At 33.0% G+C, this 24,896-nt stretch overlaps 1 protein-coding gene across 1 annotated transcript in view; it reads right to left on the bottom strand.

Annotated features, from left to right (window-relative positions):
- Positions 1 to 24,896, bottom strand: part of EIF3E (eukaryotic translation initiation factor 3 subunit E) — a 44,992-nt gene that overhangs the window by 19,819 nt on the left and 277 nt on the right. Inside the window, exons 2-7 of the mRNA XM_006916612.3 lie at positions 20,354 to 20,468; positions 18,742 to 18,859; positions 16,102 to 16,144; positions 14,929 to 15,033; positions 10,859 to 10,984; positions 10,070 to 10,194 (exon numbers count right to left, since the gene is read on the bottom strand). Coding sequence (XP_006916674.1) covers positions 10,070 to 10,194; positions 10,859 to 10,984; positions 14,929 to 15,033; positions 16,102 to 16,144; positions 18,742 to 18,859; positions 20,354 to 20,468 — 632 coding nt within the window. The remainder of the gene's footprint in view (positions 1 to 10,069; positions 10,195 to 10,858; positions 10,985 to 14,928; positions 15,034 to 16,101; positions 16,145 to 18,741; positions 18,860 to 20,353; positions 20,469 to 24,896) is intronic.

Raw genomic sequence — 24,896 nt, 5'->3', positions numbered from 1 at the left:
AAAACATATATGCTGCAAACTTGGATGGGAATGATGGTCTCATTCTCTCTGGACATTACTTGTGATTCACACTATGTTAGTCGTCATCAAAATGACTACTGCAGTGTAAGTTTTGCATATGAGTACTGTTTCACTTTGTAATTTTAGGCTGAATTGATAAAGAAACATTATCTAGTCTATAGCAAAAGTTAATTTCCAGAGCCATTCGGGGCCCAATAATAGTGGTTGAGGGATTTTTCTTGTTCGGAAAAATTTCATTCTCACCTCAAGCTCAAAAAAGTCATAACAAAATTTTGTCACTGCTAAGCCATCCAACTGCTGTGGAGTTTTTTTTCAAGATATTCTATTTCTATTTCTGACAAAAATTCATGGACTGATAAGTCCACAAGAGCAAATAAATTCACTGTTGACACTAATTGTTAATTAATACACCACAGATTCAAAAACTTTACACAAAGTACCTGGTGATGAATAATGCAATCAGTAACCATAAGCTTTGACGACCTCACATTTTTAAGAGCTTTGTAAATATGTCAACTGAGACTTTTCTCCCCAACATATTTACCACTAAAAGTTTTAGCATGTCTTAGCAGATTCCACTTCAGACTGTACTAAATTAGTGTTTTTTCAACTCTGAAAATATTTTCACCTATAGCTGTTCCACACAGACTATTCATAGAGGCATATTCTTCAGTCACTTCAAATCCAGTACTGATTCCTCAAATCAACAACTAAGCCACACTGATAACATCTGTCGGACTCATTAAGAGCCAAGGAAAACCACTAAAAATCATGTGTTCTTCTTAAATTCAGTAATGACATTGCCCCCAATATCGTTAAACCTGAGTAACTGTTCTCAGTGAAAGGCTAATAGTTTTAAACAAGTTTATTTTTCTTAGACATATTTCTTTGGCTACGGCAAACAAACACGATTTAATAGAATCATCAATGGTAAATGGCTTTCCTTACTTGGCTAACAAGAGCTGCTCAGATACTCAACTTTGGTTGAAACCTCATTTTCGTTAATTTCTGAGGAAACTCTGTTATGATGAGATATTGTTTTAAATGTCCTAATTTTTCTGACAGTTGCTTTGCTGTCAGTGGGAATACTGTAATGAGTACTTACAGTTTGGTAATGTGGTTACCCTAACACAGTGGTCCCCAACCTTTATGGCACCAGGGACTGGTGCTCTATGAGAATCTAATGGACTACTGATCTGAAGTAGAGCTGAGGAGGTGATGCTAGCGCTGGGGAGAGGCTGCAAATACAGATGAAGCTTTGCTGGCTTGCCTGCCGCTGACTTACTGCTGTGTGTCCTGGTTCCTAAAAGGCCACAGACCTGTACCAGTACGGAGGGTGGGGACCCTTGCCCTAGCATCTATAGTGTAAATTCAATGCTTTGCTTTCCAATTTGATACAAAATAAACCCCACTCCGCAGTGCCTTAAAAGTAAATTTGAAGTCCACTTTTCTTGATTTGACATGATGAATATGCACTGGTAATAAAAGAGGTAAAATGTTGCAGTATGTTGATACATAGCCCTTGAACACCCGTCCAGGGTTAACTGCAGCATCACTGGGATTCATAGTGCATAGAGTACACAGTGTGAGGCAAGGAGGGTGCAACAATGTATGATCTCTGTCACAACAACTCAACTCTGCCATACAGTTCAAAAGTAGCCAAAGAACATACAGTAGTTCCCCCTTATGCGTGATTTCGCTTTGCACAGTAGTAAACCACAGTCCGAAAATATTAAATGAAAATTCCAGAAATAATCAATTCGTAAGTTTTAAATTGTATGCTGTTCTAAGTAGTGATGAAATTTCAAGCTGTCCTGTGCCATCTCACCTGGGAAACGAATCATCCCTTCCTCTAGCATATACGCACTGCATTTTCTATGTACCTATTAGTCACTTAGTAGCCATCTCAGTGATCAGATCTCCATTGGTGTGGTACTGCAGGGCTTGTGTAATAAGTAACCTTTATTTGGGGTTAAAAATGGTCCCAAAGCCATTCACGTACATTATATATATTGTTATAATTATTTTATTAATCTCTTACTGTACCTAATTTATAAATTAAACTTCATCATCAGTGTATACATAAGAAAAAAACACAGTATATATAGGGTTCAATACTATCCATGGTTTCAGCTATTCACTGGGGGTCTTTAAATATATCCCCCATGGGAAAGGGGGGACTACTGTATGTAGTACAATGAGCATAGCTGTGTTCCAATAAAAATTTATGGACATTAAAACTTTAATTTCATTTAATTTCCACAAGTCACAAAGCATTATTTTCATTTTTCCAACCATTTCAAATGTAAAAGCCATTCTTACATCTTAGGCCATAAGAAAAAAGGCAGTAGGGCACACTGATTAGCTCACGGTCCACAGACTGCAGACCCCTGTGTTACAGCATTACCATGGCTCCTGACTTCCAAACATAACAGGGACTCTCGACCTTCTAGGGTAAAAGCGATCCTTCCTATGTATGTATGTGTGTATGTGTGTATATATGTATGTATGTATGTATGTATGTTTTATATAGATCGATACATAGAGGAGGGAAGTGGGGCTCATAGGTGATTCCTGTGAAATTATCTTAGTTCACATTCCTGTAGGGAACAGTAATTATATATTTAGTTCAAATACAAGCAAAACCACAGATGTGGTTTACAGCCTACACATGACCATTGCGTACTTTTGTTCTACTTCTCTTTCTTATCATTTCCTTTCTTCTCTGTCAATTGAAATTCAAGGGCAGATTACTTTTCATCCTCCCTGGACTCTTCTAACTTCTCCAGGTATCACTGACAGCTGTTACAACTAGTGTGTACAATACATCTGTACTTAGCTAAATATGTTCTCATACTACCTCCTGTTATTTGTTTGGGTTATAAACTATGTAAGAACAGAGGAAATACCACCCCTATTTTTTGAAATCTACCTTTATTATTTTTCTCCTTTAAATAAGAGCCTCAGTATTTATAGTATTCTAAAGTATAATTTCATAATAGGTCAGTAGAAATGTTTTAGTTTATTTTTGCTCTAGCATAATCCTGCTCCAAATGTGCAATTTTATAAAGTTTTTCTACCAAGTTTTCTAATTCCAAGTTAGAACATTTAGTAACCAAAGAATAAGACAAAATATGCCCCAAAATATAAAATTTTTAAGTATCTATTATGTGCAGGCTATTACAAGAATATAAAGAATAAAAATCCTGCCCTCAAATACACTTATAATCTAGTTGGAAAGATAAGGCAATTGTAAGTTTTTTGTTTATTTTAAAGGCTTTACACAATAAAATACCAAATATACGGTAGACACAATATACAGGACTTCATGAAGAAAGTAAACCTGGGCTGGACCTTGAAAACCAGGAAGATTTTGAATAAGTACTAAAAAAAAGAAGACAAAGGCACTTCTAGAAATGCAAGCTAAAAGAACAAAAAATGGAGAACACTTAGTAGAACTTCAGAGGGTGGATTTTTAGGTGGGGACCTTATAGGTCATCCTAAGCTAAAGCAGGTAAAATAAATGCATGAAAAAGATCAGGAACAATTAGAAAATACAGGAAAAACAAATGCAAAAAGGTCAACCAGGATAAATTCTGAACACTATCTAGTTGACTCTTAATAGTAAAACTTGAAATTTCTTAGGAAATTTATGTTATTTTTATTTAGAAAACAAACGCTCTGTGCTAACCGAACTTTTGAATTTTTTTTTTTAAACTGGAGAAATAACTAGAGTATTGTATTACGAATGCATTCTTGTCCCTAATAACATCTACATTTGGTGGCAAAACCTCATCCCTAATAGCCTACGAACACTTATACATGATACTGTATCTTATATATTATGTTACATTTAAAAGTTCAACATTTTTCAAATGTGTAAATCATCTCCATTTTAGATTCAGAATAAATTACAGCAGAAATAGTAATATATATGATGTAAGAGACTATCACCTGCAGTTGCATCTACACTTTCACTTCAAGGACAGCTATATAAATTATCTCCAAAGTACTTTTATATTTTAAAAACCCTGATATCGCAATCTATATAAACTATCAATTTAACATACAGTCTATGAATCACATTAAATTGTATTACTGTGCTATTAGAAATTAAAAACAGGAAGAATATCTTTCTCCATTAATTTCTACTACTGTCAGAGACCACTGAAAAACATACTGATTGTAGACATATCAATGCAAATAATATACCATGTGGCTCTTCTACTTAAAGAATATGCAATCCAGGTAAATGAATGAAACAATGATCTGTTAAGCCAACTGGGTGCTCTCTCATATGAATAAAGAATCAAGAAAAAAATCAAAATGAGCCATGAAGACATTACTAATGAGGAAGAAACTATGATGGCAACCTGACCCTATGGCAAGTGAAAACAGTAAGCACAGTATTTGGGCGGAAATTGAAAGTTGTAATACTACCAAGTAGTTTTCTTTTCCACATTTTGTTAACAGGCTATTTCTGTTATTTACAAAAAATAGTACCATAGGCACAAGGGTTCTTACTGGGTGGATGAAAATGTTAAAAAACTGATTTATGGTGATTGCTGTACCACTTGGTAAAGTTGCTAAAAATCACTGAACTGTAAACAGAGTCTTCTGGTAACCTTAGCACAAATCAAAGTAGTGCTAAGGTTACACTAGTAGTGGCTGTTATTTTGTACCACTATGTTTTTGCAGTTAAAAAAAAAACATGCCAGTTTCAACTATGTCCTTGATTAGGCAGTAGAAATTCTTAATTTTTAAAAATTTCAACCCTTGCATACTTATCTTTTAAATATTCTATATGACCAAATGGGAAATGTGTATAAAACTCTTCTGTATACTTCAGTGTCATGGTTGTCTTAAAGCACTGTATGACTGAGTTGTAAACTGAATTAGTTGCTTTTCTCATAGAATACTATTTTTCCTTGAAAGAATGACAAACGAAAGCTATTTGGACAGCTATTTGGGAAATATTTTCTAGAAAATGAAGTGAGCTTATCCTTCAAGAAAAATAAATAAAATTAGAGCTTTCAAAACACAGCATTTTGGAAAATTTGTATATCGAGAGCTTGACTACTTTCCAAGCCCTTTCTAAAGGAGTTAGTAGTGATAATGCATATGATTTTTCGGTGTTGTATGATATCAACATATTTGGAATACCTGTTTAACTCACTGAACCAGTACTTCCCCAGCAACCAATGCATGATGCTATGAATCATGCTTTCAGATTCCACATTAGAATAACCTTTAAAAAACTACTACTTGTATAGTCATGGTGTATTATCAAAAAGAATATTCACAATTATCTGAAAAGGCTATTAAAATAACACCTCTCTTTCACAACTACATGTATGTGTGAGGCTAGGTTTTCTTCATATCCTTCAAAACAGACTGAATAAAAACCAGGTATGAAAGAAGGTATAAAAATCTAGCTGTCAATTGAAGTGTCTGAAAAAATGTAAAACGATCTCACACTTCTCACTAAATTTTTTTAAAGTTATTTTCATAAAAATATCAACTATCATCAATTTACTATTTGTCATTTAATAAATATACTTTTAATTTCTTAGTTTTAATTTCTAATATAGCATCTATCAATAGATTTAGCCAATAACAAAACTGCACTCAGCTATTCTTAAAACTGTAAAAGGGTTCTCCAAGACCAAAAAGTTTAAGAACTATTTACTTCTAACAATAATATTCCCAAAGACAATTATGAGGTCAATTTTTTCTTCTTCTAAACATCCAATGGCTCCTCAGTGTGAATATCTAATCTGGGTCTTAAGCAGGGTGAGAGGCTGTCATTGGATTTTCCAATAGGGTCCTATTTGCCTTACAAAGTTAGATGGAGAACTACCTCCCCATATACACATATTTTTTGTTTTTTGGCTCCAAAATAACCGATAAATCCATCATGACCCAGAGACCTTTTAGTGGAATCATAAGAAAACTAAACAAAACATCTCAACATTCCTTTCCTCAGTTAACTGATCTGGTAAGGTTACACTTGTGTCACCTGGGGCATTTCAGGTTTTGAAAAATATCATGCAAGTATACATAGTATTCACTTATGATTTTTAATTTTTCTTCTGTCACTTGTCATATAGAGCCATTTTCATTTCTATCTTTTCCATTTTTGAAATGAAATTAGTTTTAAGAAGTATTTTCAACATTTTCTAATATATTGCTAATTGCATTACTCCTGTGTTTTTCTTCACTTTTAATGAAGGTTTTTTAAAAGCTAAAGTATTCAAGCTGTGAATTAATTTCTGGGTGTTGCTTTCGCAGATATTTCATAATTAACATTTAACCTCTTCTTTGATTCAGTTATTTATATGATGTTTTAGTTTTACTTCATTCTTTCCAAAAACTAAGAAATTTCTATTTTTAAAAACATATTGGGAGATTTTAAATGACATAAGGTATTGTCTTTTTTGTGTATGAACCATGGAAATACAAAAAAAGCATTAAACACATTAGTAAAATATAGCTTGATAATTTACCAAGTCTTAATTTTAATTCTAAATTATTTTAATTATATGACCATGAACCTTTATCTCACTTTAAAAAAAAAAATCTTTTTTGCATTGTTTTCCTTTGTAAAAGTTTATCTTAAAACTTTCTTTAATCTCAATGAACTAGCATTCTATTTCTAATATCTTTTACAAATGGTTTTAATAATTAAATATACTGTTGTAATCTCACGTAAGCCATAAGGTTGTCAGGAATTAATTTATAATGTTTCTCCCTTACTTGTATTATAGAATTTTCATAGTGGGTTTGAATATTTTTATTCTTATTTGCATGCTTCATTTCATTACTTGAAAATATTCATAAAGCCACTTGCATTTAATAATGTTCCTTTCTGGATACATACATAACTGCAAAAAACACAGATTAGTTCCATTAATAAGTAGCAGTATGGAAAGCTAATTCTTAGTGATTCCTAGTTCAGGAATAGCTGTCTTACCCTTAACTCATCCACTAAGTGTCAAAAAGAGCCAACTGTTACAGGCTCCAATAGTCATAGCCAAATCTCCTCATTCAAGGGTAGGCTCATTTTCCTATCCTTAATTTTGGAGATATCAATCAATCCTTAATCTTACAGGTTTTATTATTCAAGAGGGAGGTAACTACATGTGTTATTTTTAATCTCTTCTCATTTGAATATATGTTTGACTAATCTCTATAAATACTGAGAAATATATCCTTAATTCTTGAGTTTGAAATTCTCACAAAACTTTTTTTTTTTATAAGATGCATAGATAGTTTAACATGAAAGACATGTTAAATAGATAGATAGATATTTAACATGAAAGACATGTTAAATAGATAGGTAGATAGCTATTTCATTCACTCACCAGCATTCTCAAATTTCTTGCAATGATTTACCAATTATTTCTCTGGATACTCTAGATTCATCCAATAGTGGTTAAGTCTCAACAACTACATGCAATTGTAATTGTCAGTATCACACACACAAAAAAAGTCTCTTCTAAAACATAATATTTGCACAAAGGGTACAGGAAAAAGGTACTTCTCAAGAATCAAGGTATAAGGAGAATTAGACTGCCTTCAGAGGATTAAATACACAATGCCCCACAGCAGAGAGAGATTAGTAAGAGAAAGCTACCAGATTAGGAAAACTTTAGAAGAATCTGATAAAAGCTATAAACATAGTTATGTCAATATGGGATAGTTGGGGGTGGAGCAAGACAGGACCACAGAGAGAGATACTGATCTGAAATGTAACCATGAAAAGTAAAAAGCGAATCTTGGAAATGTCACTCAAATGTTTAGGGTGACATACGTGCTATAAATGATCATAATCTGGTCCTAGTAGCAAGAATATCTTTATTGCAACAACATATTAGGACAGCTTAACCTGAGGGTGCCATTAAACATTCCAGCTATATAAATTTTCTATCCTAATTCCAAGTACTCATGAAGAAACCATATGTTTATTATATGGCTTCCTATGTACTAAATCTACAGGGTCAGAAATATCCAGCTAAATGTTTCATGTACTTAGTCTTCTTAGCACTTATACTTCTCATAAATTATTGATGGCCTTCTGGTTTTACACATTAATCTTTTTAAGGCTGGTTCAGCTTTGCACTTCATAAATCCACCCCTAGGATACTGCCAAATAAAGCTGAAAGTTCACAATGCAGAAGGACAGAGCAAAGTTAACACCACTCTAGTAGAATCTTATTTTGACAGACATTGGCTTTTCTAAAACCTTTTCACTAGCTTTTTACTTAATTCGGCATATGGACTATGACTTATATATCATTCCAGATTAAAACAACCTATCATATAGTACAGAGCAAGCAATATATATATAATTTTAAAATTGTATCTATACAATTTTGTGTTTCCCACAAAGATTTAAGAACAGCTCAGACAGTACAAGACTGTTACATACACATTAGTGAATCTAAAAGGTGTACTTAAATGCTATAAAGTAACACTAATAAAGAAATAAATATAATGCTGTGCAAATTTAAAATTTTTTCTTGTAGTTTACATTTAAAATTTAATGCTGGGACGCAGGTAAAGACCACACATTGTCCTCTAACTCATTTAATACCATGTAGTTTTTTTTTCTTTTGTCAAGGAGAAAAAAATAATTTTATGTTACAAAAACTCCTCTGCCAATGTTCAGTTTTAATATACTGGACCAGAATGTCATGTAAATACTGACTCAATACATTAATACTGAATTTAAGTTGTAATGTTAACATGAAAAATAAGCCAGGCATATGTCTGTTAAAAGTCCTTCTATTTACTTTTTATTTGCTTTTATTTAGATTCAGAGGAACACTAACTAAGCATTTAATGCAGAGAATACAATATACACCGTTTAAAAAAATGGCTCTCTATTTCTACACAAAACAATTTACTGGCACTTCTTGGATGGATAAATATTTTTGTCTGTATTATTACTAGTAACTTAATTTCTCTTAAATTCAAAGTCCTGTTGGTTATGATAACAACTCTTCAGAACAAATATTTTAGAGTCCTAAAAATTTTACTAAAATGAGCATTTAAAGAACAAGTTTATTAACATGACTCAGTTTAGATTATACCTCATCAACTTATGCAAAAACATTACCATAGAGTATTACCTTATTTTCAAGACTATAAAGTTATAAAAACAATTTGTTCAATCTTCATTGATATTTTAAATTAGAAAGGTACTATATCATCTATCATCTAAGCATATGTACCGGTTATAAGAGCTAATACTGCCGCTGTACTCCGTAAAGCTTAGATCTAAGAATCCTAGAATAGAAAATTTCAAATTTAAAGATCCAGATTTTTAGAGTGCTATGAATAAACTAGCATTTATCTAAGGAGAACCACTAAAATACTAAAGAATCTGAAAAACGATCTGGTTATTTGATAAAACCAGATATTTAGCCTGAAAGGAGAATATGGAAATATTATCCTCATATCTAAAGTGTTATCATAAAGCAGTCTTGTTTTCTGTTGTTCCAAGCAAATAAGAAATAACAGAAAGAATAATTCAGAGGCACTGATCTCAACTGAAAGAATGGTTTTAAAAATGATTTCTAGCTACTAATAAAGCAGTCAATTTCTTATCACCAAAAGCTGGATGATCAAGCAAAGATGGTATAAAAGAGATTCTTCTGGGATGTATATAATCCTTCCAAATAACATGGCCTAATGCCTTAATTCTAAAGCTTTAATGTATAGTGCATTACCTGGGATCTTGTTAAAATGACAATTCTGATTTAGGTCCCCTAGGGTAAGGCTTGAGAGTCTTCATGATACTTATGCTGTTGGCCCAGGGACCACACTTAAATAGCACTTTAAAGGGCTTAGAGTACACTTTTATCAAATAATTTACTTGAGTTACATGTAAGCTTTTTCAATTAACAAGCACATATACCACATGAAGAGGGAAAAAATGGATGACAACAAATTCAAATGTTAGAGAGAAGTAGATTTTTAAGTTTTAAAAAACCCATATAATTTCATATAATTAAAGCCAAAATTATATAGTGAAATAACTTACTGTGGCTGGTAAAGGAAGAGATCGATAATGTTATCACGCCCTTTGGGGTGGTTGAAGAAAACAAAGAGAGACCAGTGAATGAGCCATGTTCGTTGCTGAAGAGACTGAAGTGGAGAACTGACAGACTAAAGGGTTAAAAAAATGCACACATAGGAAATATTAATATAAGAGAACGAGGACAGGAATAAACACTGCTTTCCTTAGAATTTAGTTAAAAATGAGAACCTGCTAAGGCACTAGGGTCATTATGATCAAAGCCCTATGTCCTAGACTTTATCTACTCTGCACAATCCCAACATTCAAAATTTCTGTGCTCTCAAGAGAGAGATTTAATAATGCCCATTTTTACAAAGACTAAATTATACTTATTTCAGAAAACATTTAGCAAGAAATGAACTAAACACTCCATAAGTAGTAGTTTTACCAGACATTAATTGCAGAAGAAAACTGTCATCTACATAAGGCTTTCAATAATAGATGGCACTGACAGTATTGTGACATTTTCACAGATAAAAAAGTGCAGAATAGTTGTAATAAAAACAAAAACTTGAGTTCTTTTCTCTATGAGACAAAAGAAGTTTGACAGCTTCCTTCAAGCAAATTCAGTGAAACTAGCCAACCCATTAACCCACTATGATTTTTATGTCAGGTCAACAAAAGCTATCTGAACATTTTAGTTTTTCTTCTTCTTCTTTTTTTTTTTTTTTAAGTACACAGTGTTTTCCTTATTAGAAAGTATGAAGAACACATAGAAATTTCAGAGAATCACCCTAAAAAAGTTTAACTCACATTATTATCTATCGTCTCTTTTAACCGCGTAAGGTCTTCCATGGCTGCATCCCAATTCTGCATTAAAATTTCAGAGGCCAGTTTTCCCCAGAGTGAACTCAAAGCATTTCTATCTGTTGCTGGAACCTGTTTAAGATATCATAATTAATTATATTCTAAATATTCTGTAAGAAAAGAAGATTTCAGACTACTATAAGTTGTTTACACTACAGAGACCATAATAGTATCTAATTCAGATCCTGCCTACAACTGAGATTTTTCGTCTGATAGCAATAATTAACTCAAATGCACTGAATAACATTTAGCAAATTCTAAGAACATGTGAAAAACAGAGACTAAATTTGTAAATTAAATTTTGAAACATATCCATGAAACCAATGGTTATTATTATTACAATGTATGTCCACAAAAATACTTGTATACAAATATCCATGACAACTCTATTTGTAATAGACAAAAACAAAGTAATCCAAATGTAAAGAACAGCTGAATCCATAAACAAAGTATATTATATTCATATACTCATAGAATAGAATACTACTTAGCAATAAAAAGAATCAAACTTCTGATACACATAACAACATGAATGAATCTCAAAAATGTGCTCATCGAAATAAGCCAGGCACAACTTACATATATCATTCTTAAATGAAATTCTAGAACAGGCAAAATATTCTTATAGAAGAACAGATCAATGGGTAAATCAAGATAAGGTATGACTGCAAACAGGCATATGGGGTCACTCTGGGGTAACAGAAATGTTCTTTATCTTGATTTGGTGGTGTGTACATTTGTCAAAACTCACTGAAATTAAAATTGATTTATAAAAATCAATAAAATCTTTGCTCAAATTATAAAGGATAAAATGTCTGATCCTTACAAAAGAATCTGAGTATTAAAATATTTTATCGAAACTGAGATGCCACCAATTTTAAGATACACTCATTTTATCTAAAACAAAAATCACAATCAATTCAAGACATCTCAATTTCAGATGTTAAAATGTGGTAATCTGAGAATCAATATGAATTGATGTCTTTTATAATGACGTTATCAAACTGAGTAAATCAGATCCAAAATTTCAATAAATATCTTATAGGTTCCAAAATTCATCATTACTCAAGCTTTCTTGAGTCAAAGAAAAGTACCTTTAAATCAAATGGCATGTACTTAATAGTAGATAAACTTCAAATTCTGAGTGGAAAAATAATCTACAAAAAAAGATGATCAATAGTCCTAGGACCTTAAAGTCACTTTTATTTCAAATAGCTATTGGATGAGGGGAGGGGTTATATTTTGGAGCCAGACCAAAGGCCACAGTTTCGGCAGATTTTTAACAAAATAGTTAAAATGTAGTGTTAATAACTTTTCTAAAAAAGTTAAAATTCCTACCAAGTCTGCTTCACCATGTCATTTCAAGTTAATGCATTTCTTAGAGCATAAATCAAAGAAGTTTCACATCCAAATAGGGTGCATCTAAACAGTCCTTTATGTATTCTAAAAGCCATCAAGTCTTTTTAAAATAAAGGCAGATTCAAGGGTTACATAGCTTTAATTTATACAACACTGACCTATAATAAGTCACCCAGAGAGTCAAATTCTAATCTCAGATCATAGTTACAATGGTTCTTTCATAGCTTATGTTTCCCTAACCATAGATTTAAAAGAATTACCAATCACCAGAAAAGAATTTAGAAATGAAAAAAAAAGGCTATTGCAAGAAAATAAGTAAAATTAAAAAATAAGCAAAACTTTGACAGTATTCATCCCAAATCCAAAACACAATTTTTATCTTTGCTATTAAAAAATCTGAAACAAATATATAGATGTTATAGTACTGCATATCCTCAACCAAAAGAAAAAGAGAAGTAATCTATACTTTTTTAAAAACTTAGCTTTGTTAGCCTCTATCAATATACCAACAGGAAATAACCAACTCTCACCTAACTCAACTGTCTTGTTGCACAAGATAGGGCAAAAATTTTTAAATGAATAGCACACAATTTCTAAGCACTATCTACTGACTATATGTTGACTGCTTTTAAATGTAAAATATTAATTTTGTGTTCATATCATGGTATTCACTTAATCAAATACCACTTGAGTCCCAGCACAAGATTTTTCAGAAAACGTTAACAGCTTAAAACTAACCCAAGATCTTCATATTTTAAAATGTAAACATAAAAACTCCCAAACTTTTAAATATATACCTATCACTTATAGAAATTTTCACTTAATTATAAAATTATACTATAAAAACATAATACTATTAAAACTAGAATACATTATGTGTTAGGATAAAAGCTTTTTGTAGCAGCACAGCAAATTTTTTAATCCCCTAAAGGTTCATGCGCACTACTCTGGCTCAAGTCCATGTCATTACAGTTGGCTCTTCATACTAACCTGCTTTCAAGGGTGGATATGCTAGAAGAGTTTCAATATCTGGATTTCCAGCAGTTACCTTAAGTTTCCATGTCTTAGCAAAATGGCACATTCACTCACTGACCAGCAACAATAAATTTACTGTGCTAGAACTCTAACATGACACTAAATCTTCATTCTCAAAATTCACTCCCAGCATTAACAAATGATATGAATAACCAGCTCTTTTCATGTACCTGTAATCATATCAGGCTTCTGATTTTACAATCCTGGTTTAAGCTGTTTACATTTCCAAAGTAATCAACTTTTGCTCTCCTAAATCCTTCATAATAGTCAAAGTAAAACTGATGGAATTTTCTGATAAGTCACTACAAGTTTAGCATCACTGATTACCTTCAATGCACTTGCAAGCTAACCACAGCTAATCTGTAAATTAAGAATTTGCTTACAAATAGGAGCAAGAAAAAATTTTTCCCCCCAAATCATTCTTAGAAATAAACTGGAAATGTTTATTTCTTTGAAGAATGGTAGTTTTAAAAAATGAAGTTATCTAAGTACTTTTTATAAGTTTACGAATTACCTGAATTAATAACACCAGTTTCATTCCACAACCACCACCACCAAAAAACCCAAAATTTAATTTCCAAGAAAACTATCAAAATAGCAGACGTAAATCTTTTCTTTGTGGCATGTGGGGCTAAAAGAAAAAAGGCACCGGAAAATAGATGAAAGAAATAAATTCTTCCAAGGTCGGAAGACATAAAGTTCCTGTCTTAAGAGGTCATTTCCCAATTTCTAGGATTCACTAGAGAAATGAGAGACTTAGGTACTAGTTTACTAACCCTAAGTGCATAACAAATTATAATTTCTCAAATGAATGGTTAGTTAAAACCAGGGCATTTTGATAACTCTAGAAGGTATTTATTAATACAATTACATGAACGGAAGGCAGAGGGAGAAAGAAATCTGTCAATTTGAAGGCATAATTTTTTCTTTAGCTTCACACAAGTTCTTTTTCTCTAACAAAAGCACTGAATCTAGAAACTTGTCAAATAGACAAATGAAGATAACAGGGCATGTTATGATTAGGAATTTGCTCTAATAGTACCATTTAAAGCAATCTACCCCCTACATAATAAAAAGCCATTAATTAAGCTTTATATTCTAATAGTTAAAGACATAAAAATGGAAAAGTTACTATTAAGGCATAAAATCTTTTCAAATATCATTTCCACAGTTGTTTATAACAAGTTGAGGGAATACATATAGCATTAAAAATTGAACTTTGAATTCATTATCTAGAATAATAAATAATAAATTAAATTATCCAGGAATAGATTTATTCAATAAATATTTATTAATTCCTCACAATGTACCACTCACTATGCTGTACAGTAGTATTTCAACAAATTCATTCCATGATGTAATTGTGCTAATGCTAAAATCATACAATCAGACATAAAAGAACAAATTAGAGGTTTCAACTTTAGGGGATTTCAATAACAAGTTCAATCTCCTTCCAAATTTTGAGGCTCCGATATAAGGTTTCCTGTATCAATCTGGCTTTTGTTGGAGAAAGTTTTCTCCTTTTACCAATGACTGTTGAAAATAATAGGCTCAAATCTATAGACATGTTCTGAGGATCCAAAAGACTCTTACAAGGGAGGACAAAGAAAAAATTTACTTACCAATACTCTAAAGAAGTAAAGATATTCTGCTGCTCCAGAGTAATTTCCACATTCGTATTGGAATTTTGCATACCTGTAGAGTGTATCTAAATATTCTTGCCTAAACTAAAATAAAGAGAGAAGGCTGAAGTTCTTTTGAGTTTTAAAATTCAACCCATTTACCCTTTAAATGCTCTCAGAAGTCAATTCTTTCAAAGTATCCCAAAAGTTGCCACCAATAGTAAATACCACAATCTCGGAGAACCACATAACCCTTGAAACATTCATTAGGAATTGGTGAATTTAACATTCACAGTTCTGGCCTCAAAGAGTTATGAATTGTAATGATACCTACTATGTTACAATACAAACCTGAATCGCTACTGAAGTTTTGATGTGAATCCTTTAGCTGGTGACTGACCTTCAATGACTACCGATTATATGAATCACCCTGTTAGGTCTGGTGATTTTGTACAAATAATATGCATTGTAAACTGTCCTCTGTGAAAACTGGTCCCAAAATATGCCAACTCTTAAGAGTTGATGCAAGCAAAGTGAAAGTGAAGAAACCTAAGAGAAGGGCTCCCAACCAGATCATTAACAAATCCACTAAGCATGAAAAGCAGAAAAAGTAATGTGCACAGTCCTCAGCAAGCTTCTTGTTACAGTAATTGTTAAATGAGACAAAACTTGAATGCAAGTTAAAGTAATTGTATGCAAAGCCTCACACTTTGAGTTTAAATAAGAGAAAGGAAATTGGAAGATGGTCAGAAAAGCCTATAACATTCCTTTATTTGTGAATTTGGGGATTTATGAAGGCCTTGATAAAATCAAGGGCTACTGTATTCCACAAGGCAGCCAAAATACTAATTCTATTGCTCAAGGCATTTCTAATTCAAATTAAGTTGTCTTTACTTACTTGTTAAACCACCACAAATATAAAATGCTAATGACTATCTGATTATTCTGAAAAAATAAATCAAAAGTTTTGAGACTTTCTGTTACCTAAAGATAAGTATATTATTTTCCTATCAGCACGAATTTTTAAAAACAAAAGTTTCAAAACTTACTAGCTATTATATTTAATATATTAATTTAGAAATTACATTCTTGTCAAGCCAGGAACCTATCTATACAACACTATTCTTTAATTATCTTTAAAACAACTAAAAAAAATTTAAAGACATCACTTACACCATGCTTGTCCGCCAGGTAGTCAAACAACATCCGACCATCCCTTAATAATAAAAATACAAAAATTATTGCACTTTATGTCCAAAACAGACAAAATAAGCATATCCAACTTCTAACGTCTTAACCATGTAAAGCCATTTTAAATATCTTTGTACCTAAACACTAGAATATATGATCTCCATAATGAAATAAATGACATTACATGTTTTGAACAACAAATAGGAACTCAGGAATTGCAGACTTTAAAATTCATTTTCAGGTTTCTTTAATCCTAACTGAAAATCATGTGTTCTGTTTTATCACATCATTTTAGGTAAGGCCTTTAAAAGTTTTGTTTTTGAAGTTTTTTAAATTAAACTAAAACATTACTTTTTACAGTGAGGTCAATAGTCTACGTAGGTGGTAACCTACTAAGAATGGTACAGATGGTCCCAGACTTAAGATAGTTTAACTTAGGACTTTTCGACTTTCGGTGGTGCAAAAATGGTATGCACTTTGAATTTTGATCTATTCTTGGGCTAGAGTATGTGGTGTGATACTGTCTCATGATGCTGGGGAGCAGCAGAGAGCCACAGCTCCCAGTTAGCCATGTGATCACATGAGTAAACAACTGACATGCTACAGTGTATCCATTGTGTTAGATGATTTCACTCAACTGTAGGCTAATGCAAGTATCCTGAACACAATTAAGGTACGTTAGGCAAAGCTATAATGTTCAGGAAGTTAGGTGTATTATTACATGCATTTTGACTTATATTTTCAACTTACAATGCATTTATGAGGACATAATCCCATCGTAAGTCAAGGAGTATCTGTATTTGTGCTCTTGAGGGTACAGTTTCAATAAATAATATATTCTTAGTATAGATTGGAATAAATGTACTGTATAAACTAGAATTAATGCTATATATAAATTTTGTCCTCCTCACAAATTTGTTAATATTTTTCACAAATTTTTTCACAAAATAAAGGTCTGGCAAATTTACGAAAACAATAAATCATGCCTAACTTACATGATACCTATGCTATATGCCCTATATAATTATTGTCCATACATTTTCTGATGCTTCTCATGAGAAGGAATATTGTAGATGTCTTTCAGGAACATAATTTTACTTGAAGATTTACTGAGTAGATATCACTAAAATTAACATGTGTATAATACTGAATATGAAACGTGCATGAAATTTTAACATAAAAAGATTTCAAAAAAACTTAAACACTTGCTGTGGAGCATAGTGAGTAACTTTGTGTTACATTCCTCACACCCCTTAGGCATATGGCTGATGAGATAGTTCTGGAAAAGGATGAGAAGTACAACGCTGTATGTTCAATAAAATTTAAAAGTGGGGAGAGGTTACTACTTTGAAAATAAGTAATTTATAATAATTCATAGCCTAATCCCATTACCTCCCAGCGTTTAAGCGGCTAGTCTAAATTTAGAATTTAAATCCTAAATTTTCTGTTGTACCCTAACTTCTGGGTTATTCAGCTATACCTCTGTGGACACTTACATGTGACTTTAAAGTCTATAATTACTCCTTATAAGTATATACAAGTAGTTTTGTATAATATACTCACAGATAGTTATATATATAGATATATATTATATATGATAGCTTTACAAAATATATCTATCTCTTCTGTGTACGTGTATATATTATCTGTGTGTATATATATATAATATCATATAGTACAGTACAGTATATGTTATAATATAGTAGTAGTGTAGTATTTGCTGCTTTTCTAAAAAAATATCTGGTAACACTTTCCCAAACCACAAACAAAAACTCGGACTCAATCTCTCTAACAATCTGACTTGATCATATATCATAAGATACAACAGGGCAAAATTGTCAGCAATTCCACAAGTGAACACATTGGTAGCTAAGTTCACCACAATGGCAATATTCGATTTTAGTAGATTTTATTTTTAAACATTTCTAGTAATCTCAAGAGCTTCAATTAGTGATATATATTAAGTCAGAGTAAGACAACATGGTTTCTTTGGAAACCAAACAATAAGCCTATTTCGAGCTAAGGGGAAGTTAGGAATAAAATAACCTTATCAGCTCTTACACTATTCTCCTTGGGCTGGGCATCAAGGCTGGAAGGATATGAGAGAATGTAGCAAACTGATAAAGTAAGCTCAGGTTTTCCTTACAGCTAGCAACCCATGCGCGCTAGGTTACTGCCCAGGCACAGTCATTTCTCAACCTCAGTACCACCACCATTTCGGGTTGAATCATTTGGCGGGGGAGGTGGGGTACGGGGTGGTTAGGGTATTGTCTGATGTACTGTATGTAGGATGTTTACCAGCAACCCTGACCTCTCCTTATTCGGTGCCACTCTCACCCCTCAGGTTGTGACAACCAAAAATAGCTCTAGAGACTGCCAAATGTCCACTGGCAAGGTCAGAAGGAGGCAGAACTGATGCAGCAGAACTGGATTTGGGTAAATGGTAAAGAAGTTCTAAAAAGTATTTAGTATTAACATTTATTATTAAGGACTTCCTGGCCCCGATACAGTAAGAATAAATGAAAATAAACAAATAGAAAAAGGACTCATTTAAAGTTTTAATTAACATTTTTATTAATCCAGAAAAGAGAATATTTAGAATTCAAATTAAGGAGAGTTTACCTGGTTGACTGCATTTGCCTTGTAGTTTCTGGATCCTCAAACATCTTCACAATTGGTTCTGTTTCAGCCTGAAGCTGTTTCAGCTGTGCGACAACTGTGGTTCTTTTTTCTCTCAAAGCTAATTAAAAATGCAAAGGAGTACTACAATGTTAAACTATACTGCTTCTCATGAAAATGTCTCTGGAAATTTTTCATTTAATTTAAATTGTGCACATATGTATTTACCCCTAATACATTCATATGCCAGTAAACATCAACTCAGTAACTCCCCCAGGTCATATTTCTTCTTTCTAGCACTGCAAAGGCATGTAAAGAAAGAGGGAATCCTCTTCTTTAAGAGAAACTGGGGAATATACAAATACAGTCTGGGGTAAAGGAGAGAGGGAAAGGAGGGAGGCCTGTTAAGGAAACAATGATCTAATTCTACATTTCAGAGACTTCATTCCCAGTGTTTTTATATTTGTTCTCAATGAATTCTCTTAGGTGAGTACTATCCCAGAGTTTCTGATCAGAGGTTCAGAGGAGTTTGCACATTTTTACTACAGGTTTTCAACTAAGTTAAATGGAATTTAAATCCAGTCAATAATCTCTTTTCACTATAATGTAGTTCTGTAAGCTCTCAAACCCAATTCTGTTGTTTCTTTCTACTGCCTCATAATCAGAGAATATTCACACATAACCTACCTTGCTTGCATGTTTTAAAGTTTCAATAAGATAGTTTACTTTATCATCACGAACTAAAATTTAAAAAGCTAATATTATTACAGGTAACTGTGATATAAGTCAAACGAAGATTATGCTTAATGTAATAATTCTCCATTATTTATCACAAAGTATACACTAGAACAGTGTTTCTCAAACACAGAAGGGGAACTGTGATTTAATTTTGAGAAATGTCAATTTAAACAAAGTAAATTGTATTTCCCTACTGAAGGAGTTCTTTGAATCTCTTAAAATACTATGTGCGTAGAAGAAATGATATAGTATTTTCCAAACTTATAGGACCACCTTTTATTTTTTTAAGGAACATCTATTACCACAGAAAACAAGAATTTGGAAAACACTATACCATACCAAAGTTGTTCTCCAATTTGAGTGTTGGGCCTCAGCCAACAGTTTCTGATTAAGTAAGATCTGGGGTACAGCCTGAGAATTTGCATTTCTAACAAGCTCTCCCAGGTGAACTGGTGATGCTGGAACTGAGGATCATACTTTCGAAGAGCATGGCTGTATACCCAGGTGCTTCAAAATGAAAAATAAATCTCTACAGCACACAAGAGGGTAACTGAAAAAGTTAGCAAGCCAAAAAACTGCCACATACTCAGATAATTCTAACGTAACAATCTGATTCATAAGCATAACTTTGATGATATATACTATAAACTGAAGGTATGTGAAGACCATGTTTTAAAGTAATTTCACACCTTTTACAGTGAAACAATAACATGCTTTAGAAAGCCTATAACTTTAATATCATCTTCATCCAAAAAACTTTTAAATCATTCAAATAATTATTAAGACTTTTGGCTAAAGCTCTTCTACTAATCACAACATTTCAATAAACACATCCTCAGTTCACAAAACAAGCTTCAGTTCTGATGACAAAACTTACCATGAGGAATATCATCGGAATAAAGGTTTTTGTATACATCCATAGCAAAGTCTACCATGTTGGTATCACTAAGAAGATCCAATTTCCCTTGTAATAATTCTTTTTCATTATATATCTGCAAGAGAAAATTATTTTCTAATAAATATACTGAAGTTCCCCAAAACAAACTGAAATACTATTTTTTAAAATAAAATACTTCATACTATTAATTCACCTTTTTTGTAAGAAGGCAAACAGTCAACCTACAGAGACATAGAATATTTTGTTTACATAATAATTTCAATATGAAGGCAACTACACACTGCAATGCCATTCTCACCTACTTCTGATTTATTATCTTACTTTAATGTGACCCTACAATCCACCTTTTATCCTTCCTAGAACAAGACTGTGCATAAATAACCACACCAACTCCTCTGGTAAACACACATAGTTGTCTCCTCTCCACATCCAGGTAATTAGAAATCAACTCATAAATTTTTTTACCATTTTAGTATCTCTACATGCACATGACGCCTACCTAGCCTCTCCTTTACCCCCACATATTTCCTCATTAAACAGTTACAATTCTTTACAATGCCTCCCCGTCCACACAACTAAAATATAAGTAGAACCCATTCTCTTAGTCAACCATGTCATATCAGATTTTTGCTTTGTAAAGAGTTCAAGAAATATAATTTAACCCATAGTACAGGGACCAAATAAGCAAACTCACATAAACATGAAGTGTATTGAGCAATATTTAAGAATTCTATACAACAGCATTCAGGGAGCTAGTAACTGAAAGGAAGGAAATTTTTAATTAGCTGGTCATCAACATAAGCCTTCAACAAAAGAAAAGGTTTTTGTACTTAAGTTTGCCAACGAAAAAAATTCAGGAAGATTCCACATTTGTGAAAAGAACACACAAAGGTGGTCAAATGGTATGGCCACGAAATCAAAACCGAATCTTCTAAACTACATAAAGAACTCCAACAAAATAGTTAAGACAATCCAAATGAAAACGGCTAAAAGACTTTAATAGGCATGTGACAAGAGTTTAACCAAATGGCCAACACATATCCGAAAAGGTTCTAGACCTCATTAATCATAAAGGAAATGCAAATTAAAATCACACTAAAAACTAAAAAATATTGACATTTCCATTATTGGTGTAGATAGATACAGAGTAACTGAACATTTATTCTGCTGGAAGGAGTACAACCACTTTGGAAAGCTGTTTTAATCTTCTAAAGTTAAACATATATTTTGATTCAGCAATTCTGCTGCTAGGTACCCAAGAGGTAAAGAGTAAATATTTTTGACCTTGTAAGCCAAGAAGCAAAAAATCAAGGATAGTATATACATAAGTACCATAAGAAACAAATATCTACACTTTTCTTTTTGAAATATAGATCTACTAATGAGAACAATGAAATTCTTTTTGAGCAGGAATTATTTTACTTCATTGGGGCACAAAATTTGTGTTCTATAATTGAAAATGTCTGCCAACATACGTTTGTTAAAAATTTATTTTTAGCTTACAGACCACACAAAATAGGCACAGAGTGCTGTATTTGGTTCAGGGACTACAGTTTCCCAACCTCTAGTCTATTAACCTCTTGAAAATGCCTACTTTTTAACAGATTAAAAATTTTCTTCTGGCATCTCTTCCTGTGACCCTCCACAAATCCTACACCCCATACTGGTGATTCTCTAAAAATTCAACCCTTAAAATTCCTTTATCCTGCAAATTACAACTTTCATCCAATACCTCATCTCTTAAGACTTCCAACTTAAATTCATGCCCTCTTCCACCATTATCATTAAAATGCTTCATCTCATCATACCCTCTGCTTTTCCAATTTTTTTTATCACCCTTTTTGGCTGTAACTTTCTACATAAATTTGGCTATCGTTTTTAGCTATTTCAAAGATTTTCTCTTTAGCAGAATCACTGATGCCATTAATTTTCTTCTAATACAATTCAATGTCAATCTCTAGCTCTGGGAAAATAGTCACCTATTTTTTTTTATGTTTGGCTGTTTCAAAACTAGGCAAGATATAGTTAACACCATTTGTGTTTTTCTGTTAATCGACAATCCTTTTTTATTAATCTTTAAGTATTTATCTGCAAGCCTACCTCCAAACATTTCTACCCCACCCCAGTAACCTTCCACTGTCCTCTTACTGAGAATGACCGTCATTAGTACTATAAATGTATAATTTCCAATCTTATTTGAGCCCTCCACACTTACCAATCCTTGTACTTGTCTTTGGTTGGTTTCCTCAAGTCACCATTTCCAGTCTTTACCTCACTCCTGTAAACCTGCTATTGGTTCTCTCTCTTCCCTCTCATATAGAATGGCCTAGCCTCCTAGTAGAAAACATTTGGGAGTATTTACTCTGTCCCAGAAAGCTAAGTGCTTTATATTCATCATCTCATGTAAACTCCACGAGGTTGGAGGCAGTACCAACATTTTATGCAGGAGAAAAAGCCTAGTGAAGATGAGAAAGAAAATGCCCTCAAGTACACAGAGGTATCAAATGACAGAGCCAGGATCCTAATCCTAGTAGGAATCCAGCGCCTGTTCCTAAACACTACCTTGCCTTCCACATCACAAGAGAATAAAGAACAGGACACATGAATATGTATTTATTTACTCATTTATTAATCTTTAAAAGCCTTTATGCCAGACGCAAATTTTATGTGCTGAGAACACAGCAAAGAACAAAACAAAGTTCCTGCTCTCATGGAGCTTATATTCTCCAATAAAGTATAAATATATCTAATTGTTGCCCTCATGTATCATGATCACTGACTCTCCTAACCACACAGCCTTCAAAACTCAAAACCTCTCTTCCTCAAAGTCCTTTTGCTCACTGAATAGTCTCCTCAATTTTAACAGCACTCTGCCAGTACTTCTCTGACTTAATTTTTGCCTTATAATTGTAGGCATGTATCTTCTCTAAAGAATAAGTTTTTAGGAGTGAGATATCTGGGTTTTATCATGGATTTATCACAAGCCTATTGGAGCCCTATACCTAGTAATTGTTAAGTAAATATTCCAGCATGTCTGCCTTCCCCTTGGTGTATTATGGCCATTTTACCACCATTCTTTCCAAGGAGGTCTTGGGTACAGTTATTCTCCTATGATTCTCAGCTGTCATTCATAGTTTTGGTCTTGCCCTATGAAGCACTAATTTACACTTACATATTCCTCCTTGTATCTGTCTTGAAAAACGAAAGTGTAAATAACACATTACAAAAAATATGAAGTTTGGTTAGTTTAGAAGCATTCTACGATAGCTGGTAAAGGATTTCATAATATTGTATTTCTCTATTCCTTGATCTGTGGTGAATTACCCTTATCCAGATAAGAAAACAGAAGGCGACCTGGCTATTATATTCAAGCTCTAAAACACAGGTGTAAGCACATCTTATGTAAAGAAAAACCAAGGCAAAAACAACATATCCTTTCAAAATAAAGTTTTGTATTGGTAAGACATCCTTGAACATTTATTGAAAATGACCTTTGCTGTTCCCTAACATCAACGACTTGAGTTGTCTATATGTTTAGAAAAGGATGTATGAATTTATCTAATAAACCGTAACCACCAGGAAGACTTGAAAAGTTATCTGAACAACTTAATGTTTATTTGTAGGGCTTTTTTGTTCTACAGCTGTTGGGAACATAAAATCTATTCCCCAAATCTACTGGGTATCCTAAGTAGACCTATGTTGTAATCTGCTTCCAGAATAGAATTCATTTATCATTCCTGACCAATATTCTATTCTCTTCATTACAGTAATAGTACTTTATTATAATTATTAAAATGCACCAAATTTCCCAATAAACTCAAAGTATAACTTAAGCTCAATATTTCAAAACTCTTAGGGCTGAGATGAGACATTTTTAAAACGAGGTACCAGAACCACATAGTACTTGTTAAAGATAGCTCAAATAGCTAAATGAACGTTAACAACCAATTCAATATATATATACAACTGGAAAACAACTTTTAGGTTAAAATTTTGTTGGGTTGTTTTGCTTTATTTTCCGGGAGGGATGGGAGTCCCCGTCACCATCCGACAAAACATGTTACGCTTATAGGAAGTGGCCACTTATCGAAAGACCAGGAAAACACAATGCAAAGAACTCACGACTTTATGGAAATTAAAAGTGCTACATATTTCAATTAAGTGTAAGAAAATTATTCCAAACCATCCGGCAGGCCAAGCACACCCTTCCCACAGTTTCAGAAAGAACGATAAAAATCTCTAAACCTCCCAATTTGCTTTTAGAAGCCGGCCTGAAGCAAGGTTCAAGCATTACCACAGCGAAGCAAACAGCGAGGAGTCAACTTCCTAAAGGAACTGACGCGGGAGTCCCTTGGGCACTGGCACCTCCAAAAGTGAAGCTTAGACCGCATTCTCCCGTGTTTCACCTGTCACCTCACCCCTCCTCAGGGCCAAATTCCGCGGTACCAACCGACTCCTATGACTCTAAGCTACCAGTAGGTCCCTCCTGTCCAACCCAGGACCAAACTCGCGGCTGCTCACA

The sequence above is a fragment of the Pteropus alecto genome, unplaced genomic scaffold (genome assembly GCF_000325575.1).
Source record: "Pteropus alecto unplaced genomic scaffold, ASM32557v1 scaffold164, whole genome shotgun sequence".
NCBI classification, from domain to species: domain Eukaryota; kingdom Metazoa; phylum Chordata; class Mammalia; order Chiroptera; family Pteropodidae; genus Pteropus; species Pteropus alecto.
Note: the sequence above shows the minus strand (reverse complement) of the source record. Positions and strands in the feature narration are given on the sequence as shown.